Source organism: Heterocephalus glaber, unplaced genomic scaffold (genome assembly GCF_053883595.1).
Source record: "Heterocephalus glaber isolate CG9 unplaced genomic scaffold, H.glaber_assembly_v1.0 deba00001272, whole genome shotgun sequence".
Lineage (NCBI taxonomy): Eukaryota > Metazoa > Chordata > Mammalia > Rodentia > Bathyergidae > Heterocephalus > Heterocephalus glaber.
The window spans coordinates 373,835-398,390 of record NW_028258235.1 but is presented as its reverse complement, the minus strand read 5'-3'; the positions used below and the strand labels follow the sequence as shown (position 1 = coordinate 398,390).

The 24,556-nt window shown below is 52.9% G+C and overlaps 2 protein-coding genes across 6 annotated transcripts; one reads left to right on the top strand and one right to left on the bottom strand.

The window, feature by feature from the left end:
• The first annotated feature begins 347 nt into the window (after positions 1-347).
• Positions 348-12,639, top strand: Btnl10 (Butyrophilin-like protein 10). 5 transcript variants are annotated; one of them, XM_087211049.1, is made up of 6 exons: positions 348-1,105; positions 1,785-1,874; positions 2,088-2,441; positions 3,207-3,488; positions 4,848-5,057; positions 7,458-10,196. In XM_087211049.1, the coding sequence occupies exons 2-6, from the start codon at positions 1,790-1,792 to the stop codon at positions 7,466-7,468; spliced, it is 942 nt and encodes a 313-aa protein (XP_087067175.1). In that variant the 5' UTR covers positions 348-1,105; positions 1,785-1,789; the 3' UTR covers positions 7,469-10,196. The 5 variants fall into 5 exon arrangements, with proteins under 5 accessions (XP_087067175.1, XP_087067173.1, XP_087067174.1 ...); XM_087211048.1 differs by lacking the exon at positions 7,458-10,196 and adding an exon at positions 12,454-12,639 and having other exon boundaries at positions 981-1,105; XM_087211047.1 differs by having other exon boundaries at positions 348-1,874.
• Positions 10,334-23,364, bottom strand: Rnf187 (ring finger protein 187). The gene is given in 7 exon segments (XM_087211020.1): positions 10,334-12,628; positions 13,572-13,651; positions 19,320-19,541; positions 21,074-21,166; positions 22,376-22,799; positions 22,801-22,948; positions 23,277-23,364. Coding segments are annotated over 7 exon segments (1,185 nt in total). The 3' UTR covers positions 10,334-12,498.
• Between the last annotated feature and the right edge of the window lie 1,192 nt (positions 23,365-24,556).

Sequence of the window (24,556 nt, the reverse complement as noted above, 5' to 3'; positions counted from 1 at the left end):
GACAACCACAAACAGTGCTGCAGCGAACATAGGAGTGCAGATGTTTCTCAACATACTGATTGCATTTCCTTTGGAGTATTCGGTGGACTACTCCAGTGAGATGGCTGGACCATATAGTCATTTCACTTTTAGTTTTTGAGAAGTCTCCTATTGTTTTCCACAGTGGCTAAGAGAAGCTCTCTCTAGACTGATTCCTCCTTTCTGACTCATAAGGACAAGTGGGTTGGGTTTTAGGCAGCGCCATTGCCTGGTTAAAGCAATTCACAGGATGAGGTAAATGAGCAGGCATAATCCTTGCATCTACATATAAGAGGGGGAAACTTGCTTACCAAAAAGAGGAATGCACACAAGAGCATGTTGTAGTCCTCAGTACCTGTCTGCTGAGTTAAGGCAAACACTCCACCCTCAGAGAAGAACTAAGTAGCTTTTCTCCCATCAAAACTCTTCAGGAACATATCCAGGCTTTGAGTGAGTCAGAACGAAGAATAAGAACGAACATGAGGGCCTTTCTCAGGAGTGAAGATTCTAAGTGCAGCTCCATTCAGGCTTCCAGGGAGAACACACTCCCAGGACTCCAGCCATGGGCACAGAGAAGGGATGAGCAAGAGGATGGCCTGAATATCTGGGCAGACACCTCCAGGGACAATGGAGAATTCAACCAGCTTCAACATGATCATGACAACTTTCCCACTTGACCAATCTGAAAGTCCCTCCATGACCAAATAACCATATCTGAATGCCCCAGCTTCTACACTTGGCTGGGATCCCAGTACTGGCTACCCATGTCCCCTCCTTGGGGCTCCTGGGCAGCCTGGCCCTGGCCCTGCAGGCTGTCCTGCCATGGGCCCTGGCACTTGGGCTTTGTGACTTCCCTTATCTCCTGCTACCAGCAAGTTTATCCTCCACCTACAGTACTGTTGGGCATACCCCCTCAGGATGCTTTTTTTTTCTTTTGCAACTGCCAAAAATCATAGTTATTTGTACAAGAGTAACAGGAGGATTCTACAGAAGCTGGAGTACAGTCTGCCTGGAATTGCCAGGAAACTAAATTGATTTCCTCAAAGTCACCAGTGTCTTCCTGGGAAGCTGGCAGCTGGACTCAGAGGTAAGTGAGTATTTTCTGTTTTCATGGCACTCATCGAGGTCTTAGCTTTCTTTACTGTCTCCCCATGCCAAGGGGCAGGGAGGCCCCCCTGGGCTTTCCTGGAAGATAAGAATCATAATGAGCAACTCTGTGAGGTGTCCTGGGAAGAACCTCCCCTGGATAGCAGCCGTTTCCAAAACCTTCCCTTCAAGCCAAGTTTATTATGATGGCCACCAAAAATGACCAGGTGTAGTGGCGTGTCCATCCCTGCTGGGGGAGAGACCTGTGTCCTCCACCTCCAACTGTAGATGTACTTTCGGGCAAGCAGGAAAACGGGACATTGTGGGAATCTGTTGACATCATTCTGACCTCTGAGTGGCTTGATCTGAGTTTGGGTTTTCCCTGTTAACACCCTGGGGTTCCCTGGGGGTAAAGGGCTACAGGCTGGGCAAAAACCCTGTTGTGAGTGTGTGAGAATTTAAACTCCGTTCATACCCAAGGATGTCTCTGGGGTTTCTGTCACCCCGAGTAAGCAGGAGGGCAAAGCTTAGAAGTGAGGCATTTCCAAGATTAATAGCTCTGGGTGGTGCAGGGAGCAACCATTCTCTACCAAGACAGTTTTCCCTTAATTTCTATTACGCTTGTGGTGGCTTCTGTCCCACATGGCTGATGTCCATCTACCCTGTATGTCTGTCTCCAGCCGGGATGGCAAAGGACGGGGGATGGAGCAGCCTCTCTGCCAGCGGCCTTCTTGTCCTGCTCTTCCTGAAGCTCCCGCCTGTGGGAAACGGTAAGCAGCACCCACGCAGCCCTGGGGTCTCCACGTCCCTGTCCCAGTGGGCTAAGTTTCCGGCCCTAAGGGCACCCGAGTCCCTGAACCCCCAACTTGCAGCCCTAGGGGTCCCGGGGTCCCTGCCCCCACCCTGCATCTAGGGGTCCTCGTGCCCCAGGACCAGGATGGCTGAGCTAAAGCAGTCCCTCTGGGTCTCACCCCACCCGTCAGGGAAGGCGGACTTCCAAGTGCTGGGGCCCCAGGACCCCGTGCTGGCTGTGGTGGGCGAGGAAGCAGAGCTGCGCTGCTGGCTGTCTCCCAGGATCAGCGCGCACAGCATGGAGCTGCGCTGGTTCCGCGAGGAGCTGTCGCCCGCCGTGCATGTTCGCCGCGCAGGGCGGGATGAGCCCGAGGAGCAGATGCGCGAGTATCGCAATAGGACGAGCTTCGTGGACCGGGACATGGCTGGGGGCCAGGCCGCGGTGCGCATCCACCGGATCACCATGTCGGACAACGGCAGCTACCACTGCCTCTTCACGGAAGACAGGGCCCATGCCAGCACCACCCTGTGGCTGCAAGTGGCAGGTGAGGGCGTGCCCAGGATTTCTGGGCTACCCAGGCCTACCTGGAGCTTCTAATGTGACAGTCCGCAGGACCTGAGATCCTTGAGATTCCTTCCCTGCCACGTGCCCTCCGCTGGTCTGAGAATGCAGTTCTGAGTGCATTGCCCTGGAAAGAGAGGGAGCAGGGAAAGAGATGGGGCGGGGGTGGGCAGAGGCAGAGAGAGACAGAGCAACAGCAGAGGTTGACAGAGAAGGAGGGAGAGACAGAGAGGGAGAAAATGAGAAATGAAGTGAGCAAGAGAGGTAGAGACCAAGAGAGCAGGAGGGCCAGAAACAGAGGAAGAGGGAGGGAGGGAGGGAGGGAGGGAGAGGAGATGGAGGGGTGACAGGTACAGAAGAGAGAAATCAAAGGCGGTGGAGAGAGAGGAAGCAAGACCAAGAGAGGCAGAGGTGGAGAGATTTTTGTTGTTTTTGTTTGGGGGGCTGGGGGGCAATTTTCCAAGGTGACTTGGAACTTTTCTTTGGGTCAGACCAACCAAAGTCCTTCCTATCCCCACACCCACTAATCATGGGACATAGTAAACTCAGCTAATCTTCTGAAACGTTTTCTGTTTCATTTTGTCCCATTTTAGCCAGGAAAAGAGAGTGCTGTATTAGGGCAGGTCATTTGTGAAAATTTCCTAGTCAGTACCAAGCATCTTGGAGACTTTGTTGTTGTTGTTGTTATTCTTGTTGTCATGGAAGCAGCTGCCTCTACAAAGACTCCAGCTAATACTTCTTCCTTCAGGGCTGGGCTCCAGGCCCCGAATCCAAGCGATCCACACCCAAGACAGAGGTGTCTGGGCAGAGTGTGCTTCTGAGGGCTGGTACCCAGAGCCCTGGGTAGAGTGGAGAGACCACAGAGGACAGACAGTGCGTGCTGAGACTAACTTCTCAGTCTCGCCCACCACTGGCCTCTTGGCTGTGGTGTCCAGGGTGGCCCTCCAGGGTGGGGCTGTGGAGGCCCTGTCTTGCTCCATCTCCAACTCCCTCCTCCCTGGGAGGAAGGTAGCTGAGAGCCATCTGCCTGGTGAGTATCCTGTTCAGTTCTGTTTGCAAATCACTGAGTGCAGGTGTCCAAGCCCATGGACATAGGAACATTAGGACACAGCTGTGGTGCCTGCGCAAGAGGAGAGGGGTAGCCGGTCTCTGTCCACAGCCTGGCCAGCGGTCCTGGAAAGACACAATTCTGGGTGGGGGTCACTGACATGGGGCAGAGATGAGGGTGCTGGGAGAGCCCCCCGAGGGGCCTTGCATTTCAGAGGGAAGAAAAAACGTATACCCCATCATTGTTTTATGAGGTTTTGGTCTTTCACAAAACATTTTAGAACAGTTTTAGCTAACAAAAAAATGTGAGCAGAAAGTACATAGATTTTCTCTACACCCCCAACTGCACATATGTGTAACTTCTACCAGCATAAAAATCCTGCATACATGCCTGTTCATCCCTCCCTCCCACTCCTGGAGACCACCTCTGCTGTCCTCACAGTTTTGCCTTTGCCACATGTCATAGAGTTAGAGTCACACAGGATATAACCTCTTCAGACTGGCTTTTTTCACTAGTACAATGTATTTAAGGTTCTTCCATGTTTTTCATGGTGTGTAAATCATTTCTTTTGAGGGCTAATAATACTCTACTGTCTTGACAAACCACAATTTATCCATTTACCTACTGAAGGACTTGTTTTACTCTTCAATGAAAGTTTTATTTTAAAACAACTTACAGATAACTTGGAAGAATAATGGAGAACTCTGTATCCTTTACCCAGATTCACTACATTTTTAACATTTTGCCACATGTGTTTTAATCATTCTCTCTTTTTGCTTATTTACAAGTAGACAGATATCTAATATCTCTCTCCTATGCACACAAAGGCCCAGTACTTGCTGTGGCCACCCATATGGGTGATGACAAGTGAGTCCATCCTGGCCTCAGTTTCTCATAAACAACAAAAATGTGCTACTTAGAGTCCTGGAGGCTGAACATGTAAGGTCAAGGTGTGGCAAATTTTGTGTCTGGTGAGGGCAGCTTCCTAGTTCACAGCTTGCCCCTCTCACTGGATCCTCACGTGTGGAAGGGTGAGGGGGCACTGGGGTCTCTTTTACGGGGACCCTAATTCCATTCATGAGGCTTTGTCCTTATGACCTCTTGATTTCTCAAAGGCCCCACCTCCTAACACCATACAGGGTGGGGGAGATTCATCATAGGAAATTGGGGGACACAAACATTCAGTCCATTGCATCATATATACAAATATATGCATTTTCCTGAATGTTTTTGTAATGGTTTGTAACATCAAGCCCCTCAACCCATGAACCCTGTAGCATGTGTATTCTGAAAACAAAATGCTCTCTCCCTTGCTAATCTTGACCCCTTGGAATCCCCCAGCACACCTCTCCAGAGGGTCTCAGTTCACAAAATGGAGACTAGCCCTGCCTCTCGCCCTCCTTGCCATGGGACTCGTGATGGCCGGAGTCATCTGCCTCTTTGGGAAATGTCAAAGGAATGCACATAGGACACAACTGAGGCAAGAGACAGAGAGAAGAGGACAGGAGCAGAGCCAGCAATCCAGCATGGCGGTGGCAGCGCCACTCCATGGTGAGTAGGGGGCTCTACCCCATCAGACCACGGACCTCCATGCCAAGCCCTGAGCCAAGGCTCCACCTGTCTCCTCAAACCTAGCAGGAGTGGAAAGGCCAGTAGGGGTCCCAGCTCTAGAACAGCCTGATTACAACTCACCAGTGAAAACCCTTATCTCTGAGGGCTCCCTTAGTTGGCTATTCTTCACTGGATAACCCAGACAGATTGTATGCCTTGCTCTTAGAAATGAACAAGTCTGAGCATGAACCCTGTGCTAGTTATTTTCCTGTTACTATAACAAAATTCCTGAAGCAAGCTAACTTTATGAAGAAAAGAGTTTTCTTTAGTTCCCGGTTTTGGAGGCTGAAAGTCCAAGATCAGGTGGTCCCATCAGTTTGTCATCTGCTTGTGCATTGAGTCTATCGTGGTGGGTGGCATTATAGCAAAAGTGTGTGCAAGAGATCACATAGCAAGACAGGAAGAAAGAGGAGCTGAGGGGTCATGCTCACTCTTCCTAACAACTCACTCTCCTGTTGGCTAACAATGGTCCCTAGAGAGCAACACTAATCTCTGAGGTGATATCCATGACCAAATTGCCTTGCCTCAGCCCTCCTCTTAAAGGTCCCACTACCTCCCAGCATCCCACTCTAAGGACCAGACTCCCACCATGTGAGCCTTGGGGGATAATCAATCCATATCCAGAGCACAGCAAAGCCACATCTGAAGGGTGCCGGCTGTGAGCTCTGGGTGTGAACTCCAAGTGTCTGTCTTCTGGGGATGATGCATCCTAAAGGGCTGCAGTAGTTCCAGCACAATAGTATCCACAGCAGAATCTGGCACACCAGAGGGTTTGCTGCAGTGACCAGTATGGTCGTCATCAATGTTGGTTGTTTCTTCTTCACTCTGCCCGTGTCTTTATGTATCACCTCAGGAGCTGGGGACCTGTCCCAAGGTTTGGGCTCCTAGGTTGGAAGTAGAGCTTACCCTTGGCTGGGTGGAAAGGCTATATCATGACAGACTCAGGAAGGAGGGCAGGGGCCAGTGGACTCTTTTGTATAGCAGCTGTCCTTGGAATGAGACTTCCTCTCTAGTTGTTTTATGGGACTTTTGAGAACATAGATGTGTTCTTATTTTGCATAGAAACTCCAAGGAGAGCTCCAAAAGAGCTACTCATTTGACTTAACTTTCTGGAACATTCCTGTCTCCTGAAGCAGTTACATTTCTCTGTGCTGAGAACCTTCACAGAGACCTTAAAATGTGAAACACATTTTTGGACAGGCGATAGGATTGGAGTGGTGGGAAACATGAGGAGCCCGTCTACTTCCTCAGGAAGAGAGGTGGCCATAATGAAGATGAACCATGAATAAGCTCCAGCCTGTGGCTCAAAGCCAAGGGAGAAGGGCAGGGCAGACAGAGGAGGAGAAATGTGGGGGAAAGAAGCATGTTCAGGGAAGAACAAGCAAACAGTCCTTGCTGAAAAGGAAAGGGGAGCAGGATTTCCTTCCAGAAGGAAGAAAGGAGGCATCTGGGAAGAAAACTGAGGTCTGACCACAGAAGATCATCGATCTTTGAAGCTAGCAGGGACTTAGGCTCAGGAAATGGTAGGGTACCTGGGAATCCCAAGGGCCACCCAGGCAGCCACAGAATCGGAGGGGCCAGTTGGCTGTAGGTGATCTCAGTGGCTGGGAAAGAGGCTACGGGGCGGGGCGGCTGGACTCCAGGCTGGCCCTGCCTCCTTTGCCACACCCCCTGGAGGGCAGCTTGAGCGGAGAGTTGGGCGGACCAAGTGTGGGTCACAAGGGAAAAGGCGGCTTCCTTGAAGAATCAGTTTGTGGAAAATCTTTGTCTCAGTACCGGGGCAGGTGAAGCCCTCCTGAAGCTGTCCGGAGGAGAGGGAAGGCACACCGAGCCCACGGCAGGCTGTGTCGTGCATGCCGCCCTGGCAGCCCTCCTCTCACTACCTCTGACCACCTCTGACCTTTCTCTTTCTGCCTGCCACTCACTGTGTGTCTCTCTGTCTCTGTCTCTGTCTCTGAGCCTCTCTGTATCTGCTTCTCTCTGTCTCAGTCCCTATCTCTCTGTTTCTCTGCCTCATTTATCTGGCTCTGTCTCTCAGTCTCTCTCTATGTCTGTCTCTGTGTTTCCGTCTCTTTCACAAGCAGGGCTTGCGAGCCCCTGAGCAAGCCCAGCACACACACCAGCAAACTGGGAGACGGCCTGGCCACGCCTACTGTCACGCTCCCCCCTCTCTAGGACCTCCCAGCCTCCTGCCTGTGTGTCTCCCTGCTTGGGGACAGGCTGTTGGAATAGGCTCCCGGTACAGGACATGGGGACAGCAAAGGCCACCTAGAGATGGAGGGGACACACGTGGGGACGGAGAAGCACAAGCTCAGTGCCTAAGCCTCTCTCTTTTCACAGTGAGCCCATAACTGGACCCCGACACCGCGAGTCCCAAACTCATTGTGTCTGAGGATCAGAAAAGTGTGCGGCAGCTGCTCTTCGACCAAGACCTGCCCCCTAGCACCAAGAGATTCAAGCAGGACCTCTGTGTCCTGGCCCAACAGCGGTTCTGGGCTGGGAGGTATTACTGGGAGGTCGAGGTCAGAGACCGGAAGGCTGGACTCTGGGCATGTGCCAGGAAAGTGTGGGTCGGGAGGGCAGGGTACCCAAGGCCCCCCAGCATGGCCTCTGGACAGTGGAGCTTTACAAGAAGAGATTCCGGGCCCTCTCCTACCCCAGCATGCACCTCTGTCCATCCCAGCCCCTCCACAGGGTGGGCATTTTCCTGGACTGGGATGTGGGGGAGATCTCCTTCTACAGTGTGGCTGATGGCTCCCTGGTCTATGCATTCTGTGGACTTTTTCTGGCCCCTACAGCCATTCCTCTGCCTCTGGACTCACGACCCCAGGCCCCTGACTATTTTCTCAGTGGTCAGAGAGATGCAGAAAGCCACTGGCTCCCCAACCCAGGCCTCTGACTTTCCTCAGGGAACTTCTAGGAGTCTGTTAGGTAGATAGCAGTACCTGCCTTCTCCTTGCTCCTGCCTCTGGTGTTGGTTATTATAGCCTGTGTAAAATATTGCTAACACCTCAGGAGCTGAATTGTGCCTCTCCTCCCAAATCCATATGCTGAAGTCCTGGCCCTCAGAGCATTGGAAAGTAGCTGCTTTTGGAGAACTGGCCTTTAAAGAGGTGATTAAGGTAACACTAGGTCATTTAGATGGACCTGGCCCCATTGGTCTTGTATCTTCTTAGGAAGAAGAGATTAACACATAGGTACCCAGAGTGGAAAGACCCTGAGAGGACACAGAGAGTGACCATTTGCAAGCCAAGGGGAAAAGCTGCTCTCTTCCTTCTCCTCTCCTTCCTCTTCCTCCTCTTCTTTCCTTCTCCTTCTCCCTTCTGTTCCTCCTCCTCTCCCCTCCTTCCCCTTATTCTCCTCATGTCCCTCCTTGTTCCCTTCCTACTACTCCTCTCAGAAACCATCCAGACACCCAGTCAACCTCAAATCCTTTTCTCTCCCTTCCATGCCATGACATGCAGAAGATGCCATTATTCCCAGGTTTGCCCTCGGCATTGGTCAGAGTTCAGTCAGGACAGAAGTCACACCAACTGTTCCATCGAGAGAACAGATTAGGCTTGTAATAGCATCAGATCTCTGTCTTCTGCGTGTCTCTGTGCTCTAACTCTCTCTAGCCTTTCCCTTAGGAGGACAGTCGTCACAGGATTCCAAGCCTAGCCGAAGGCAAGATGATCTCATCTTGAGGTTCAGGCCCTAATTATGCCTGCGAAGACCTGTTTTTCAAAGAAGTCCCATTCACAGGTGCCAGGGTTGGGACTTGGACATATTTTGGGGGCCCTCACTCAGCCTACTGCAGCCAGTGTGGAGCTAGGCGACACTGTCACACCTCTCCCCAGGTCAGGGAGAACAAGGACTATGTAGAAACCTCTCAGTATTGTATGCAAAAAAGAGGAAGTCCTAGTGTTCCAGGCTCAGGGTCAAGAGTACAGATGTGGTTGGTTGGTGGAGTGGCCAGGAAATGTCATGAAAGCAGGTGACCCTGAGCTGGGCTTTAGAGAAAAGCTGGCATTTGCATGGACAGAAATAGGAGAGGATTAGAGAGAAAAGCCCTTGCTAGAGATTAAGCCCAGGGCTTTCCTGCTAAGCTACATTGCAGGCCCTTTTTATTTTAAGATAACACCTCGCTGAGTTCACAAGGCTGAGCTCACACTTACCATCCTCCAGTCTCAGCCTCCTTGGCGCACCACACCTCACTGCATCCTCAAGGTGCTACATTTCTAACATGTTTTCTCCTCTTTTTATTTATTAGTGTGATATTTATATGAAATGAATTTGCTAGTTTTAAGGGTACAGTTCAATGATTTGGGGTCATCACATACAGTCATGTAGCAACACTACCAAGAGCTTGGACATTTCCCCACTAAAGGGTCTCTGGAATCTGTTGTAATTTGATCCCTGCCCCCAGACTCTACCCTAGGCAACCACTGACCTGCCCTTTACAGCTTCTTTTGATTTGTTTTGTTTTTCACTCATTATTACTCTTAATTTGGGATAAGAGATCCCTTTAATTTGTTGTTGTACAGAGTTCAGAACTACCATTTTATCTTGGTTTTCTATGTGACATGTCTACACGATAACCCTTCTTACCTGTTCTGGATACAGAATACTAATAAATATCACATGGTTTCTCTTGCATGAGAATCCCAAAATATAAATAAAGAGTGAAATAAAGGAGAGATGGTAAGAAACAGAGAGGCACACTTTTGGAGACAGGGAAGGGGATCTGCGGAAGCGTGAGAGGGGTCAGTGGGGATGGCAAATGATCAAGATAATATTTACATCTGTACCAGTTCCCCCAAATGCACGTATATATTCTGTATGGAGGACAAAGACAAACAGTACAAAAAAATTCTCCTCCTGCCTCCTTGATTATCAGGGCTTTTCTTTATTTTAAGTTTTGTGTCGGAATACTCAGGTCTGCTTCTGAGCAACTTGAAGTACATAAGCTAGGATTGCTGCTGTGGGCATCACGCTGTGCTGCTGAGCTCTCTACCTGTGACACTCCCCCTCTCTGCCTACCCTCAGACCTGGAAACCACAACTTGGCTCTCTCCTGCTAAGGCTTTGACTCCTATAAGTGGGATCATGAAGTATTTGTCTCTCTGTGCCTGGCTTATTGCACTCAGCACAGTGCTCACCAGATTCATCCAAGTGGTGGTAAATGACAACAGCTCCTTTGTTAAGGCCAAATAAAAACTCAGCAATAACCAATGGTAATAATAATCATCATCATCATCTTATTTTAAAATGAGGTAAGGGCTTGAATAGACATTCCTCTGAAGACATACAATTGCCAACAGGTACATGAAACCATCACTAATCATCAGGTGCCAGTGCTATCAGTTGGAACCTGTCAGGTTGGCCGTTACCAAAAGAAAAGAGAGAATTCAACAGTATGCTATGGATGGGAATTAGTTCAGCCTTTATCAAAAACAGAAGGGAGGTTCCTCGAAAAGTTAAATGTGGAGCTACCATGTGATCCAGCAGTCCCAACAGGTATAACCCAGAAGACATAATCAGTGTGTTGACACAGCTGCACACTCATGTTCACTTCAGCATTTTTACCCTAGCCAAGATACAGAAATGGCCTAGATGTCCTTTGACAGGTGACTGGATAAATAAAATAAGCACACACATCTCAAGGCCTATCCCTGTCCTCACCCACATCCTGCCTTGCAGGGCACAGACAGACACAGAGCCCTCTGGGAGTTCACAGGCCATGCTGGCCCCTGCTGCTTCTCTTCTGGATACCTGTGCCCACTGCCAGTAACCCAGGCCCAGGAGTGTCCCTGCTTGCTCAGGGGACTCCTCAGCCAGGCTCCTGGTGGTCGGGTCAGAGCTGCCAGGCCCTCACTGCAGGAGGAGACACCAGCCCTCCTGGCAGGCCCTGGCCAGTGGTGGCACCAATGTCTTACTCCAGTGTCCCTCACTGGCATGCTGAACTGTGCCCCCGTTCCCATGAGAAGCCCCAGCCCATGAGACCGGCTAACTCTGGACACTCGTGACAGTTCCTTAATGGCAAAAAGCTCAAGGTGTCTTTCAGGAAAAGCCTTTTCAATAGTAAACTGGTGCAGAGGCAGCCAGCTTTTCCTGGCAATGATCTCTGGCATCACAAGCTCAACATCTGCATGGAACGTGGCTTCCCCAAAACACTGTGTGACCACAGAAAGGCCTGGTGACTGCACCTGCCCTTGGAGGGCAGTCAACAAGCAGCTGCCCTCTCCCACCGGGTGAACCTCCTATGCCTGCCTCCCTGCACGATGCCTTTGAGGAAGCTCTGTCCTTTCTCAGGACAGCCACAGAATTGGCTGCTGGGTATCAGGGAGCATTGGAATCAGACTGGATTTGGGGACAAGGCCTGGATCTGTGTTATCTAGTAGGACACAGGATATTTGGGATATTCTTGTCCACTAGGATAGGATATTTTGAGAGGCCCCATACCTGCTGCCTGCGAGCTGGGGGTATCCCTGATGTCACCATGCCTGAAGGGCAAAGACCCCATGCCAGGTGTGTCCTGAGCCCAAAGTCCAAATGAGGGCCCTCAGAGAGCAAGGCACTTGTCCAGTCCACAGCTCACTCTCTTTTCCCCGACCCTAATGCTAACACCATCATGGAGGTGCCCAGCAAGGAGCTTTACCAGCTCTCTGGGCACTGCCCCTACCCACCCGCCGTGGGTCCTAGGCCATAATCTCAGGGTATTCAGGCAAGAAAGCCAGAGGGGGTCCACCACACCATCCTCTCCCCCTTCCACTCTGTCTCTCTCTCCCTCCCTCTCTCTCCCTCTCCCTCTCCCTCTCCCTCCCTTCAGGTACTGGGGATTGAACCCAGGGTCTTAGCATTGAGCTACATGCCCAGCCCTCTTGATTTCTTGTTTAGAGACAGGGTCTCTGCTAAATTGCAAGCTGCCCAGGCTGGGCAGGAACACGTAATTCTCTTGCCTCAGCCTCCCGGCTCTTACCCGAAGCCAAAATGATTGGGAAAGGTGAACATTTTGATCTATTCAAGACACCAAGGCGCCACACTAGCACCACTAAAGATGCAAAAGAGGACTTCCGGAGTAGCTTCAGGAGGTGGCAGGGATGATGGATAAGTGTTTGAAGTGAGGAGGAGTACTTTGAAAGGGATTCATGGCAATGTGTCATTTACTGTGATGATTTTCATATTTAAACATTCACCATATTTTTCAGCCACACCTTTTATATTCCTGAGATGTAAATCTGTCCTTACCACTTTAGGGTTTGGATTTAGCACTGATGAGAGAGTAAGGAGTGAACCCCATGTGCCCAGTGTTTTTCCAGCACTCATTTGGTCCTCTGCTTCTTGCTCCTCAGCAGAAGTCTGTGGTGTCCCTCCGCGTACCTGACTTCTGTGGCAGCCCATCACCACAAGCGAGGTTTCCGAGGAGCAGTGGTATCCAGGGAAAATGGCCGTGTGCTTAGTGGGGAAGACAGAGGAGTACACGTAAAGAACCCGGGGGTGTTGGTGGCCAGCTGAGCTTTAGGAACTTTTCTGTTAGTGAAAGACAATGTATGATCAGAAGAAGAGTGTTATTCATTGTAAGATTAAAAACTCATGTTAAAATATAAGTTATTTATGTCATTTTTATTCCTTTCAATCAATACTCATTATCTAGGCTATTCTTTTCTGTGGCCAACAATTTTTGGAGATATGATTTACTTTTATAAATAGAATAATCTGAAAATTAAATTATTCTCAAAAAGAATTACAACACATGGAAATATGAAATCAGCAGTGCTGTATTTTTTTTTTTTTTTGTACCGGGGATCGAACTCCGGTCCTTGCGCTTACATGGCAGGCAGCAAAACCACTGAGCTAAATCCCCCCTGTGAAGGAAGCTGGGCTGGGCTGGAAAGGACATCCCCAGGGCTAGCTGCAGTCTTGGGCATCTTAATCCACAGCCTCAGTTTCCCATCATGAAAACTGGGCCAGCATCCCTGCTGCCCTAGTGTGTGAGGCAGTGGAAGGGTTAGTGGAAGCATCAAAGCATCTGAAGTACCTGGTCCTTGGCCCCAGGGTGAGACTCAGAAGTGGACCACACGGACAGATTCAGGCTCAGTCAATCTGTGTCACCACAGGCTCTGAGCACCAGTGCATCTAGACCTGCAGATTTTGGTGTGTGTGAGGTCCTGGAATCAAGACTTTGTGGGACTTCTGCAACATGGGTCACTTCAGAGACTGCCAATCAAAAACATCTATAAAGCACTAAGTGTTCTGGCAACAAAGAGCAACTCATGTGAAAGGAGATTATAGTACTATCACACCATTGTATGGAAAAGCTAACTGCCTGCTTCTCCTAACTCTTACACCACAGCAATCAACACTGGAGATTTGTGTACCCCAAAAGTTTAAGAACTTCTCCCCACTAGCTAGCAAGCAATTCTACAGGGAAAACCAGCGTCCTCTAATCCAACCCAGCCCAGTCACTGCTTACCTGTAGACCACACCGCCCACAGGTGGGGGCTCTGTCCCAATGTGGCCGTCACCCCAGCTGGCTATAAAGTGGAGTCCCCACTGTGACAAATGACAGAGATATGAGACCACCTGAGTGGGCTAGTGGAAAGCAAAGAGGCACAGATGTTATTCACCAGGGTGGAGGTGGCCTGAGGGTGAGAGGCCCATCAGTGTTCAACAGACAAAAGACAGGGGTTTGTATGGGGGATTGGGAGGAAGAGGGGTCTAACACATCTGTCACAGATGGGGGTACATGCAGTAGTCAAGGCAGAGACGGTGTCGTGCTGTACTTGATGGTTTTAGGGTCTTGTCTCATCTCCTCCCCATGACATTCTGTCCTGTGTTTTATCTGCTAGAAGACAGGACAACCTGTGTCAGAAGAAGCCACAGAAGCCAGCACCACCTGCATCTGCTGTGTGCTCTGCTGAGAGCTGCCATTTTAACTATAGCTTGGAATTAAGCAGCATATATTCATTAACCATTTCACGACCAGATGAAGCCTGACACTCACAACCTCTCCTCGGGTGGATGGACTGTTCCTGTCACTCTCAGGGCTTGGGAGAGGCTGGCTCAGTGCCTGGTTCATCAGCAGGACGTTACCAAGGTGCAGAGGAGGAGAGCACAGGCCAGGTGTGGGGAGCCTGGGCTTCCTGTCCTCCCTGGGCCCGCCCTCCCCATGCCCAGATCCCAGGAAGCCCTCTGAGCCCTGGCCTTGGGGCGGGACTGACTACTGGGCCCTGGAGAGTAGCTGGACCTCAGCCCCTCTGCCCTCGGGGAGGCCCGACCCTGGGATCCTGCCTTGGTCTTCCAGTGTCAGCCCTGAGCTGAAGCCGCCCAGGGCTGCTGGCCAGTGGCCGATTCATTATCGAACAAAAAACTATCAGTCTGAAGATTTCTGGGATTGTTAAGAATTGCAGGGTAAGAAACTGGGACAAAAGCCAAACATATATCACAGTATCACAATTATCATGGGTAACAAACATATATTCCAAAACAAGGAGCTGGACAGGAGCTGTATAAAAAGCCATGGGACTAATTAGCCATAAAAAGGAAAATGTCGTCTGGATGAATTTGGAGGACATTATGTTAAGTGATATAGACCAGGCACAGAAAGACAACCATATTTCACTCGTACTTGGAACCTGGTCTTTATTCAGATCACAGCCTCTCTGAAAGACCAAGAGCTCTATTAGGCTGGGATTTCTAGTTGTGCAGTTTACGTCACAACATAGGGAAAGGAGGTCAGTCAGCAAGAGTTTTATATTGTTTTGTGGGGAGAGATTGAAAGAGACATTGATAAGAAGGGCTAAATAAGCCAGGAGGGTTGAACCCAGCAGAATCCAGCACTGAGCCCTCTTTCTGTAGGCTGGCTGAGTCCCTGGGGTTGATAACTTTCCTAGGGGCTAACACACCGACAGTACCGAGTGTGCTTCCTGGGGAATGACTTCTGCTCTGGACAGTGTTCCCTCAGCTGGAGAAATCTGTTCCACAAGTATTCATGCCTGACCACTGTTGGGTGAAAGAAGGCAGAAGGCGTGGAACACAACTCACGACTGTCACACAGGTTCAGACAGCCTACTTCCACCAGTGGAGGCTCCTTCTTTTGTTCCTAAAAACCAAGGCAATCGCTAATTCAGGTACCAAGCTCCACACTGGGATGTCAGGTGCACAAAGACACAAGGGCCTGGGGGAGAAGGAGCCATATCAGCAGCTCCCCTCTTGATTATTTACTTAGTACCCATCAAAGGGCTCCAGAGCCTCAACTGCCTTGCTAGGTGTTGTGGTTCTCTGTCTTCCACGGCCGGGATGTTGGACAAGGCGGCCACGCGCCTTGCAACCTCCTAGTCGTTGCCAGTGGGTGGCCTGCTGCAGGCGGTACGGGGTGATCAAAATCACCTACGGTTGCTCGGCCACCAGGTACTGCGGCCTCGCAAGAGACGATCAAGCCTGTCCCTACCGAGCACCCTGTCTCCGTTAGTGTGGTGGCCTGCGATGGCCGGGGTGGTCGAAAGAAGGGGGTAGCGGAACCTCCCGGAGCCGGATTGTGAGAACAGGGCGTGCCAAAAAGCCTTAATACAGGGCTGTGGATACTGCGCCTACCAAAGGCCTGAAGGCTCTCTGCAGCACAGGATCATCATTGGCTCCTCCGCGGAACGCTTTGTCCAATCAAACGATGCCTGGAAAGTCACCTTATTTGCATACGGCCCAGATCACCCGGGGGGAGCACAGCAGGGAGATGGCAGTGTCGTCACTGTCGCCTCTGCAGGTTGGAAGCCGCAGACCTAGCCTTCCTGCTTAGCCCGTCTCCTAGGTGGGAGAAGGGACCTCCTCTGCTTCCAGACGCGAAGGATCCTCGGAACCTGGAGCAGGCAGTCGGGGAAGGGGACATGAGCGCGTTACGCCCGCTGGGTCTTGGCGGAAGTGGATGTCCGAACCTGGAGATGGCCTGACCTGTGTCCGGCCCGCGGGGAGGGAATGCAGAGTCTTCCAGTGTCGTGACACCCCGGGCAGGACGGGCCCTGGGAGAGCCGTCCCCAGGCGGACGCGCCAGTACTGAAAAAACCTCTTCCTGCACAACGAGACGCGCGTGGGAGGCAGTGCCTCGGGCCGTCCCCCAACCCTAATTCCCCCCGGGGCCACAGTGCTCCAGTGTACAGAACAAGGCATCCTGATCGTCCGTCCGCCGGGTTGGGGCTGTGCACAGGTCACTCCTGCCCCAAGACCTGCCTATCTTCCACGAAAGGGCAGCCTGTTTCCTTTTCGTACCGTGATTCCCTTCATTCTCCTCATTGCCCAAACTTGATCTCTCATTTCTCATCCCACAGGCATGGACTTCCATTGTTGTTTGAGGTGTTCTTTCCAACGATGGACTTATGCCTGCGAACTTTTAGAGTGGGCCCTGCATTCGCACCTCTCGTGGTGTCCTGGAGCCTCACCTAGAAGCTGGCACCTGGCTCTCCCATTCGCCAAGGCTGTGGCATCCACGGTGCTAACTCCCCTTCACTCCCACCTCTCCAGAGAAGGGCACTGGGTGCCTCCCTGCCTGCTACGTCTACAATGGTGCACCCTCTGTGGACCTAGGAGGAGGTGGGGAGAACTGCTGGGTCCTTCTCACTGTGCCCTTCATCTGATGAAGTCTGCGAAATGATATACCCCTCTGCACCCACCAGCAGAGGCTGGGAGGTGGGGATAGACCGCTGCTTTGCGGCCTACCCCAGTCTAACAGGGTCGGGCCATCACTCTTTGTCAATGTGCATTTTTTTATTGCTCAAAAATCTAGGGAGCATTCTGGGAGGCTGAGACAGGAGGGTTACAAGTTCAAGCCCTGGGCAATTTAGTGAGACCCTGTCTCAGAAATAAGAAATTTTATGCCAGGTGTGGTGGCGAAGGCCTGTAATCCCAGCACTGGGGAGCCTGACTCAGGGGAATTGATTGGAGTTCAAGGCTAGCCTGGGCTGCATAGTGAGTTTAAGGCCAGCCTGCGCTATACAGTAGACCCTGTCTCAAAAAAAAAAGGAAAGAGGGCTGGGGATTTAGCTCAGTGGTTTCACCGCCTGCTGCACAATTCCAAGGACCCGAGTTCGATCCCCAGTACCAAAAAAAAAAAAGGAAAGAAAGAAAATAAATTTTTTAAAATGCCACAGTTCAGTGCAAAAGCCCTGGGTTCTATCTCCAGTACCACAAAAAACAACAAAAACCCCACAAGTTAAAGCATCTCTCCCTAAGAGATGAGCCTTTTGGGCTTCTATTATGGTCTGAAGGTGACTTCCCCCCAAAATTCATAATGAAACCCTCCCACACCCAGCAGGTGTCTAGCCCCCTGGCACCTTCTGCAAGAATCCTGTTCACTGGGTTCGTCCAGAGCCCCTCATTTCCCACACATGGACCCCTTCCTACTCCTGGGCTATAGGTTCCCACTCCCCAACGCTGGGTTTGAGGTACAGCCTGATCTCCCCATGTGAGTCATGACCACACACCTGTCTCAATGCTGATTGATGAGTTCAGTGTCACTGAGCGATTTCTCCTTAACCCTGGGGACTGCCTAGCAGCATGAGAAGCACCCAGAGGCATGACAGGAAGCAAACAGGCTGGACCAAACCCACTTTATTCGGCTCTGAGAGCCCAGCCCACAGAACTAGGTCAGATACAGCCGCTACATCCAAGCCCAGGGATTCCTCAGGATGGGAACTGTCCCTCAAAACAGCCCCATCTGCACCCCTGTCAAGCCCTGAATCGCATGCTGCAGTGAATCGAAACTCGAATTTGCATCTGTGTCCCAGACCTGGTGACTCTGTCCATTCCAGTCTGGACTAATCTACACATAGCAACACTGCAGGCAGTGTTGCAATGGCCACATCACGCATGTGGTGAACCCCATCTACTGGAGAGAACCGGAAACAAGCAGCCAAGGACACAGCAGGGTGATACCCCAGGGTAGGCCTGGAGATGTCTGGGGGAGCTGCCTCCTGCCCCTCCCTGGGAAAAGGGTCCCTTCCACGGGAGGAGGGGAGGAAAGAGTGGGAATGTTCTGGGGTCACTGACAGTAGCCAAGGGGCCCAAGCTAAGGAGAAAGAGAGACAGTCCAAGGGGAGACCAGGGCTAGGGTGCTGAGCATAAATCACAGCCGGACCCGAGGGAGGACCCTCAGAAAGGCCAAGAGCATGCCATTCCTTCCTCCCCTCCCTACAAGAGCTGGGTCACATCCACTGTGACCCTCCCCTGGCACCAGTCCCAAATCCAGCCGTGCGTCGTGTGCCCTCACCTGGGGAAGAACAGCCTGTGATCAGCCCGTGCTGGGCACCACAAAGATGGCCCAGAACACCAGGTGCCAGGCTGTGTGGGCAGGCGAGGAACAGGAGATTCACGGGAGGGCTCAAGACTAGACTTCGTGAGACAGTGGTGGAGCCTGAACACACAGCTCGAGAAGAGGAAAATAATGCCTGGCTGAGACCCAGACCTTCGGGCGATAGTGCTGCTTCAGCTGCTCCATCCAGGGTGGCAGGTGATGGTGGCAGAAGGGATCCAGAGGGGGTGGGGGGGCTGCTGCGGGCCAGCTATGCGGGGTGGTCCCTTCTGCCCTCGGGAACAGGGAGACCCAGCTAGGTCAGTGCCTTCACTGCAGGGAGGGAGAAAAGGGAGAGAGACAGAGATGGAGATGGAGACAGTGAGAGACAGAGATGAAGACAGACACAGAGACAGGAAGAGACAGAGATGGAGACAGAGACAGAGCAGTAGGTAAGGAGACAAAGAAAGATGAACAGAAGGGCCGGGGATTTAGCTCAGTGGTTTCGCCGCCTGCTGCACAAGCGCAAGGACCCAAGTTTGATCCCCGGTCCCAAAAAAAAAAAGATGAACAGAAAGACAGAAAAAAATGTTATGGGACCGAAGCAGAAACAGAGAGAGACAGCTATTGTCCTGGGCACCACAAACCCAGACCAGAGGCAGTGTGACACCACCCAAACGGGCAACCCTGTCACAGCTGCTGCACGTGCGGCACACACGTGGGCCTGGCCCCAGGCCAAACCCGAGGGCTGTCCGGTAGGCTCTGGCCCTGGAGCCCAGAGGGGGCGCCTCAGTGCTCCCACACCCAGTCCCGTGCGAAGGCCGAGGACACCTGTTCGCTCCTCAGCCCGATCCCCTCCCCTTGCAGCCCCAAGGCCACGACCCAGGCAGGCAGGATGCAGTTCCAGGCTTGTCACTAACAGGCCTCCCTTTCAGGGCACAATACCTGCAGCAGCATGCTCAGGCCCAGGCTGCGGTGTTTCTTCTCCAGCTCCAACACAGCCTGCAGCAGAGACTGGAACCGCTCGGCCGGGTCAGCCAGCTCATCCTCTGGGGTGCTTTCCTCCTTCCCAGCCTCTTGCAGGAAGTGTTCCTCCTCCTCCTCGAAGAAGGCCCGCAGTTTCCTGTAGTCAGTCAGGGCCTTCTTCCTGCGGTCCATCACATGTCCCTGCAGGAGGGAAGAAGAGAGGACACCTGTGCCCCTGGGTCCTGCAAGTACCTCAGCCCATGCCCCCAGCCCTGGGGTACAAGAAACCTGTCTGTGCTCAAGGGAGTCCAGTCTGCAACATCCCAAAATACGCTGCCAGCACTTTGAAGTGTAAGGCCACTTCAAAAACGGACAAGAGCTTCAGGGGCAGACACTCTGCTGTGGTCCCCATGTGTCCCCTGAGCTGTGCATGCTTAAGATTGGCCTCAGCCTAGTGGTGTTGGGGCAGTGGAGCCTTTCAGAGGGGTCCAGGGGGAGGTGGCCCTCGGGGGTCTCCAAGACCCCCTTAGTTCCCAAAGAGCAAGCTGGTGTCAACAGAGCAAGTCTCTCTGATTCCTGATCGCCTCCACATCCCCACAGCAATGCCCCCTGCCATGGGGCCCTCACCACAGCCGAAATAATGGAGCCACCTAAATGCAGCCTGTCAGCCCCCAAACCTGGGGGCTACATAAACCTCTTCTTTATAAAATGCTCAGTGTTAGATTTTGTTACAGCATTAGAAAATAGACCAGTGCACCCTCTCCATAAGAAACGGACAATGGACACTCCTGTCATCCAGGCCAAGAAGACTCTGCACAGACCTTGTTAAAACAGCTCTTATCTTTTTGCCTTCCAGCATCACTCAGTTGCTTTTTCACCACCTGCATTCGTCAACCCACTCAGTCTGTAATGACTGGACAACTGCTGCTTTGGGTCTTCCTTTCCTCACAAAGGTTCTGTCCCTCCTTCCCCAACCTGTGTCAACGAATGTGTCTGATCTTCCCCATTCGTCTGTCCTACACCAGTTCGATGCTCTGGTCCAGTCTGGAGGGTGTTTGTCTCCTTCTACACACTCATCCCTTGGTCTCCTGCAGGGATGAGTTCCAGGACCCTCATCCCAAGGACACTAACATCTGGATGCTCAAGCCCCTTCCATAAAATGGCACAGGATTTCACAGAACCTTTTCATGTTACCCTGTGTACCTTAAATCGTAACACCCAACACAGTGTAAACACTATGTAGGTATTCTACTGCATTGCTTAGGGAATAATGACAATAAAATGGTCTGTCTGTGCTCAGCACAGACACAGCCATCATAAGATGTGGGGCCAGCAAGACACACAGGACTGACTACTGAAGCTGATTCCTCACACTGCAGCACACAGCTGTCTGTCGGCACGCAGTCGTCTTCCCAGGACTCTCACTGCCACATCCTGATCAGAGCACAGGGCCCCCTTCAGCCAAGACTTTATCCAGGAAGCAGGAGTGAGGAAGAATCCCCTCAGACTCACATGACACCCCCTGGCCCTGGACCACACACCGCAGGGTCAGCCGTGGCCACAAGACCAAAACATGCGGAGGAAGAGGACTCTCACTGGCTTTACCAGACTCTGTTTGGGAAATACCCATAAACACGTACTAGAAAAATATCCCAGGCTCAGGAAGTTCACCCAAGGCCCCTCTCCAGCCCAGGCCCTGCATCCAAGTGGCCCCACCTCACACTGCCACTTGCCTTCCACACAGCAGCTGCAGACTCTGCCTGGCCATGCAGGTCCCGGGCATCATTCAAGTCCTTTTTCATGATTTCCACAGATCCCTTGTTCTCCTGGGAGAGAGAAGCTGCATACTGTGAGATGGGCAAAAGGTCTGGGGCCCAGCTCAGCCAGTCTGAGGGACTTCACACCACTGATCCCACTAAGTCTGCCCCAGAATAGCCCCGGTACAAGACCTCTGGTTGCCACATTCCGAGTAAAAGGGAAAAGGCTAGATACCACAGGGTGTTCCCCACCTTCCCAGGAGCTGGGCACAGCCCAGGTAGCTCTTCAGGGCGGCCTGCAACCCATGTTCTTAAATGGGCTCCTTCTGAGGTGAACTTAGTCCACACGGGCCCTGCTCAGCCTTCTCAGCACCCTGCCTCAGGAAGGGGACAATCAACAGCAGTCACTCTAGGATGGTGCGGAGGACAGCCTGGACCCTCCCTTTACAGTGTGCCTTGGTAGCAGCCCCAGGACCCACGGAAGCTCACCAAGCCAGCCCTGCTTCTTCCTCCCTGGACAGGGCCAGGCAGGGCGGTCAGGACCCAGGGACCTGGCCAAGCTCTCAGAAATGACACTGATCCCCAGCTACGCTCCAGGGGTGCAGCTCCAGGGCCCAAGGACCCAGCTATGGCCAGATTCAAGGTGGGGTTCTGCGCAACGGCAGCTGCCAAATGGAATGGTCAAGAGATCCCAGTAGAGAAAGTTCAAGAACAGGGTGCACGGGGGTGGGGCTGAGGGTAACCTCAGAGGGCAGAGAGGTGCTGGGCCAGCCTCAGATGCCCACTGGAAGTCGGGCTACAGCTTGGTCCTGAGGACAGAACCCCCACCAAGGTTGGTAAGGGGGGCAGTCCCCTCAGGGCAGTGAGCGGGGCCATCCCTGGGGTCCACAGGAGAGGAAACCTCCGGGCACCCAGGATGAGAAGGGGCACAAGGCCCGAGGTGGGGTGGGAGATGTGGCACTGCAGGACCAGGTGCTGCGGCGCGCGCGGAGGCGGACAGGGCAACCTCTGGAGGGGGGGAGGAGTGGGGTCAGCACCGAGTGCAGAGGGCAAGAACCCGGGGTAGAGAGAGGTCTGGACCCAGAGGAGAAGTCCCCAAGGAGGGGAGGGGAGAGGGCAGAGGGCCATGATTACCAGAAAACCAGGAGGACCCGGGGAAGGGGAGTGGTTCGGGCTCCTCGGGACACCAGGGAGGGAGGGGCAAGGCAGGGGTCTGGGCCCCCGGGGACCCCAGGGTGGGGTGGAGAGGACAGAGCAGGTGCCCCTATCCCCGCGCACCTTGCCGCGCAGGGCCTTCCTCCAGCGCGGCTCCCACTCAGGAGGCGCGGGGCCTGCGGCCATGCGACACGCGGCACACAGCGGGTCGCCGTCGGCGCGACACAGCAGCTGCAGCGCGGCCTCGCTAGCAGGGCCGTCGCGCGCCGGCCCCGCGGCCGCTTCCTGCAGAGCCAGCAGGCGGCGGCTGAGCGGGGGGCGGCCCGGCTCTACGGCGCGCTGCCAGCAGTCATCGGTGCACTCGGGGCACGGGAAGGGCCCGTCCTCCTCCGCCCAGAAGCGCACCACGCACGCCCGGCAGAATCGGTGGCCGCAGTCGGCGCAGACGGGCTCCCGGGGCGCGCGCTGGCACAGAGCGCAGGCGGCCTCGGCGGGGCCGGCGGGGAGCGCCAGGGCTGCGGCGGCGGGGCGCGAGGGCGCAGAGGAGCGGGCGAGGGCGGCGGGCGGCGGGCGGCAGCGAGGCCGGAATGGTGACAACGGCAGCGGCAGCGGAGCCTACGCCGGGGACGCGCGCGCGGGGCGGGTCTGGGAGCCCGCGCGCTCCGAGCAGGGTCCTGGCAGCGGTGCACTGGGAGTCTTGATCTCAGGTCCTGGCAGAGCCTTTGGGTCCCCGAACAAAGGGTCTGGCCGCTGCGCGCTCCCTTATTCTGTGAATCAACGTCCCAATGACCGTGAGCTCCAAGCCCAGGCCCTGGCTACTGTCCAGCCCACAGGCTAGCCCACATCCTCTCATTATGAAGTCTTACTGGGGCTGGAATTAATCCATAAGTCAATCGTAGGCGAGAGGGAAACAAACTTTTATTACTTGCAGAGTCCATGTTTTTGGTCTTTCGTAAACTGCTAGGACCTGGGCAGTGAGGGCCAGGCCTTGGCTCCGCCTCACTCCCGGTTCGCGCAGGCGTACTCGGGGACATGCTCCGGTAACCCTTTCCTGCGCTCACTCGCCGCTCACGGACCTGTTCTGCGTGCGAGGCTCCTCCTTCACTGGCCATCCTTGTGTGGACGCGGCTCCCGTGCCCTGGTCCTAAAGTCCCGCCCTGTGTAGTGCCCCCCAGCGGCCATCCTTGCACACACACGCCGCTGAGGGCCTCCCCGCAGGAACTTGGCACGCGCGGTCTCTCCAGGCAGTGCCTCCCTGCCGGCTTCCGGGAGCGGGCCATAGGTCCACTGTCGGCAAGAGGTTCTCCCCAGGGCAGAGGGTTGATCCCACCACGGGGAAGGTGTCAGATGAGGATGTGTTACTTCTTTCGGAGGAGCTATCTATTTTGAAAACAAGCAAACACGCAGTTTGTACAAATTAAAACTACGTGGGCCAGGGATTTAGCGCCGTGGTTCCGCCACCTGCCTCGCAAGTGCAAGGTCCCCAGTTCGATCCCTGGCACCAAAAAAAAAAAGGACCACAAATTGAAACTATGTAATTTGTTAGATTTTTTAAAATGTGTCCTATTCCATACAAGTGTAAGGTATTCCGAAGCATCACTTTGTGTGAGGGGTGTGTGAGTGTGTGTTCGATCGAGTGTAGTCTTGGAAATGTATTAAATGGGTAGTTGGTAGTGTGAATAATAAACTGTGCTTGTGTGTAGCAGTGGTGAGAAGGCTTCAAGCCGAGCCTGATTTGTTATTAAACTAGGAGTGCTGTGAGAGAAAAATAAAATAATTTAGTTTAAAAGTGGACAAAACTCAAATTTCTAAGTCAAATTAGGTTTCTTATGTGTGTGGGAAAATTGCCTTTTCCAAAAGATAGGAGCAATGTGTGGATGTCTATTTCACTAGGCCCTTACCATATACTGTTATTAGCATTTACAAAGTCGTTAGTGAGATTTTTCTAAAGGTCTGTTCTTTTGTTGTTTGTTTGTTTTTAGAAATATGTAGGAATTTCTTGCTGGGGGTTTCGGATTACAGAGGTCCAAGGAAAGGGACCACTGGGACCCACCGGGCTTCCACCCTGCAAGCTCCACTGGACCCTGTCCTCTGATGCTGCGCCCTCTCAGCTACCGAGGCTGCCCTTTATTCTGTCCTCCCGCAGTTTTGTCTCTTTGTGAAATCTGTGATGTTTTATATAGGTTTGCGCCTTCTTCACGCTTTTCCGAGTCCTCAGACACCATCTTGATTTCCCTGTGACTCAGGAAGCCAAGCTCTGGGGGGAGGGGCGAGCGGGACCTTGGACAAAGCCACCCAGGCCAG

What these genes read in the sequence shown, in the direction of transcription:
- Btnl10 (XM_021252110.2), top strand. Translation starts at nt 1,586, where the DNA reads ATGTCTCTGGGGTTTCTGTCACCCCGAGTAAGCAGGAGGGCAAAGCTT. An exon ending in GCTCCCGCCTGTGGGAAACG is followed by an intron (nt 1,875 to 2,087) that starts GTAAGCAGCACC and finishes CCCACCCGTCAG; the next exon opens with GGAAGGCGGACTTCCAAGTG. An exon ending in AGCTGAGAGCCATCTGCCTG is followed by an intron (nt 3,489 to 4,847) that starts GTGAGTATCCTG and finishes GGAATCCCCCAG; the next exon opens with CACACCTCTCCAGAGGGTCT.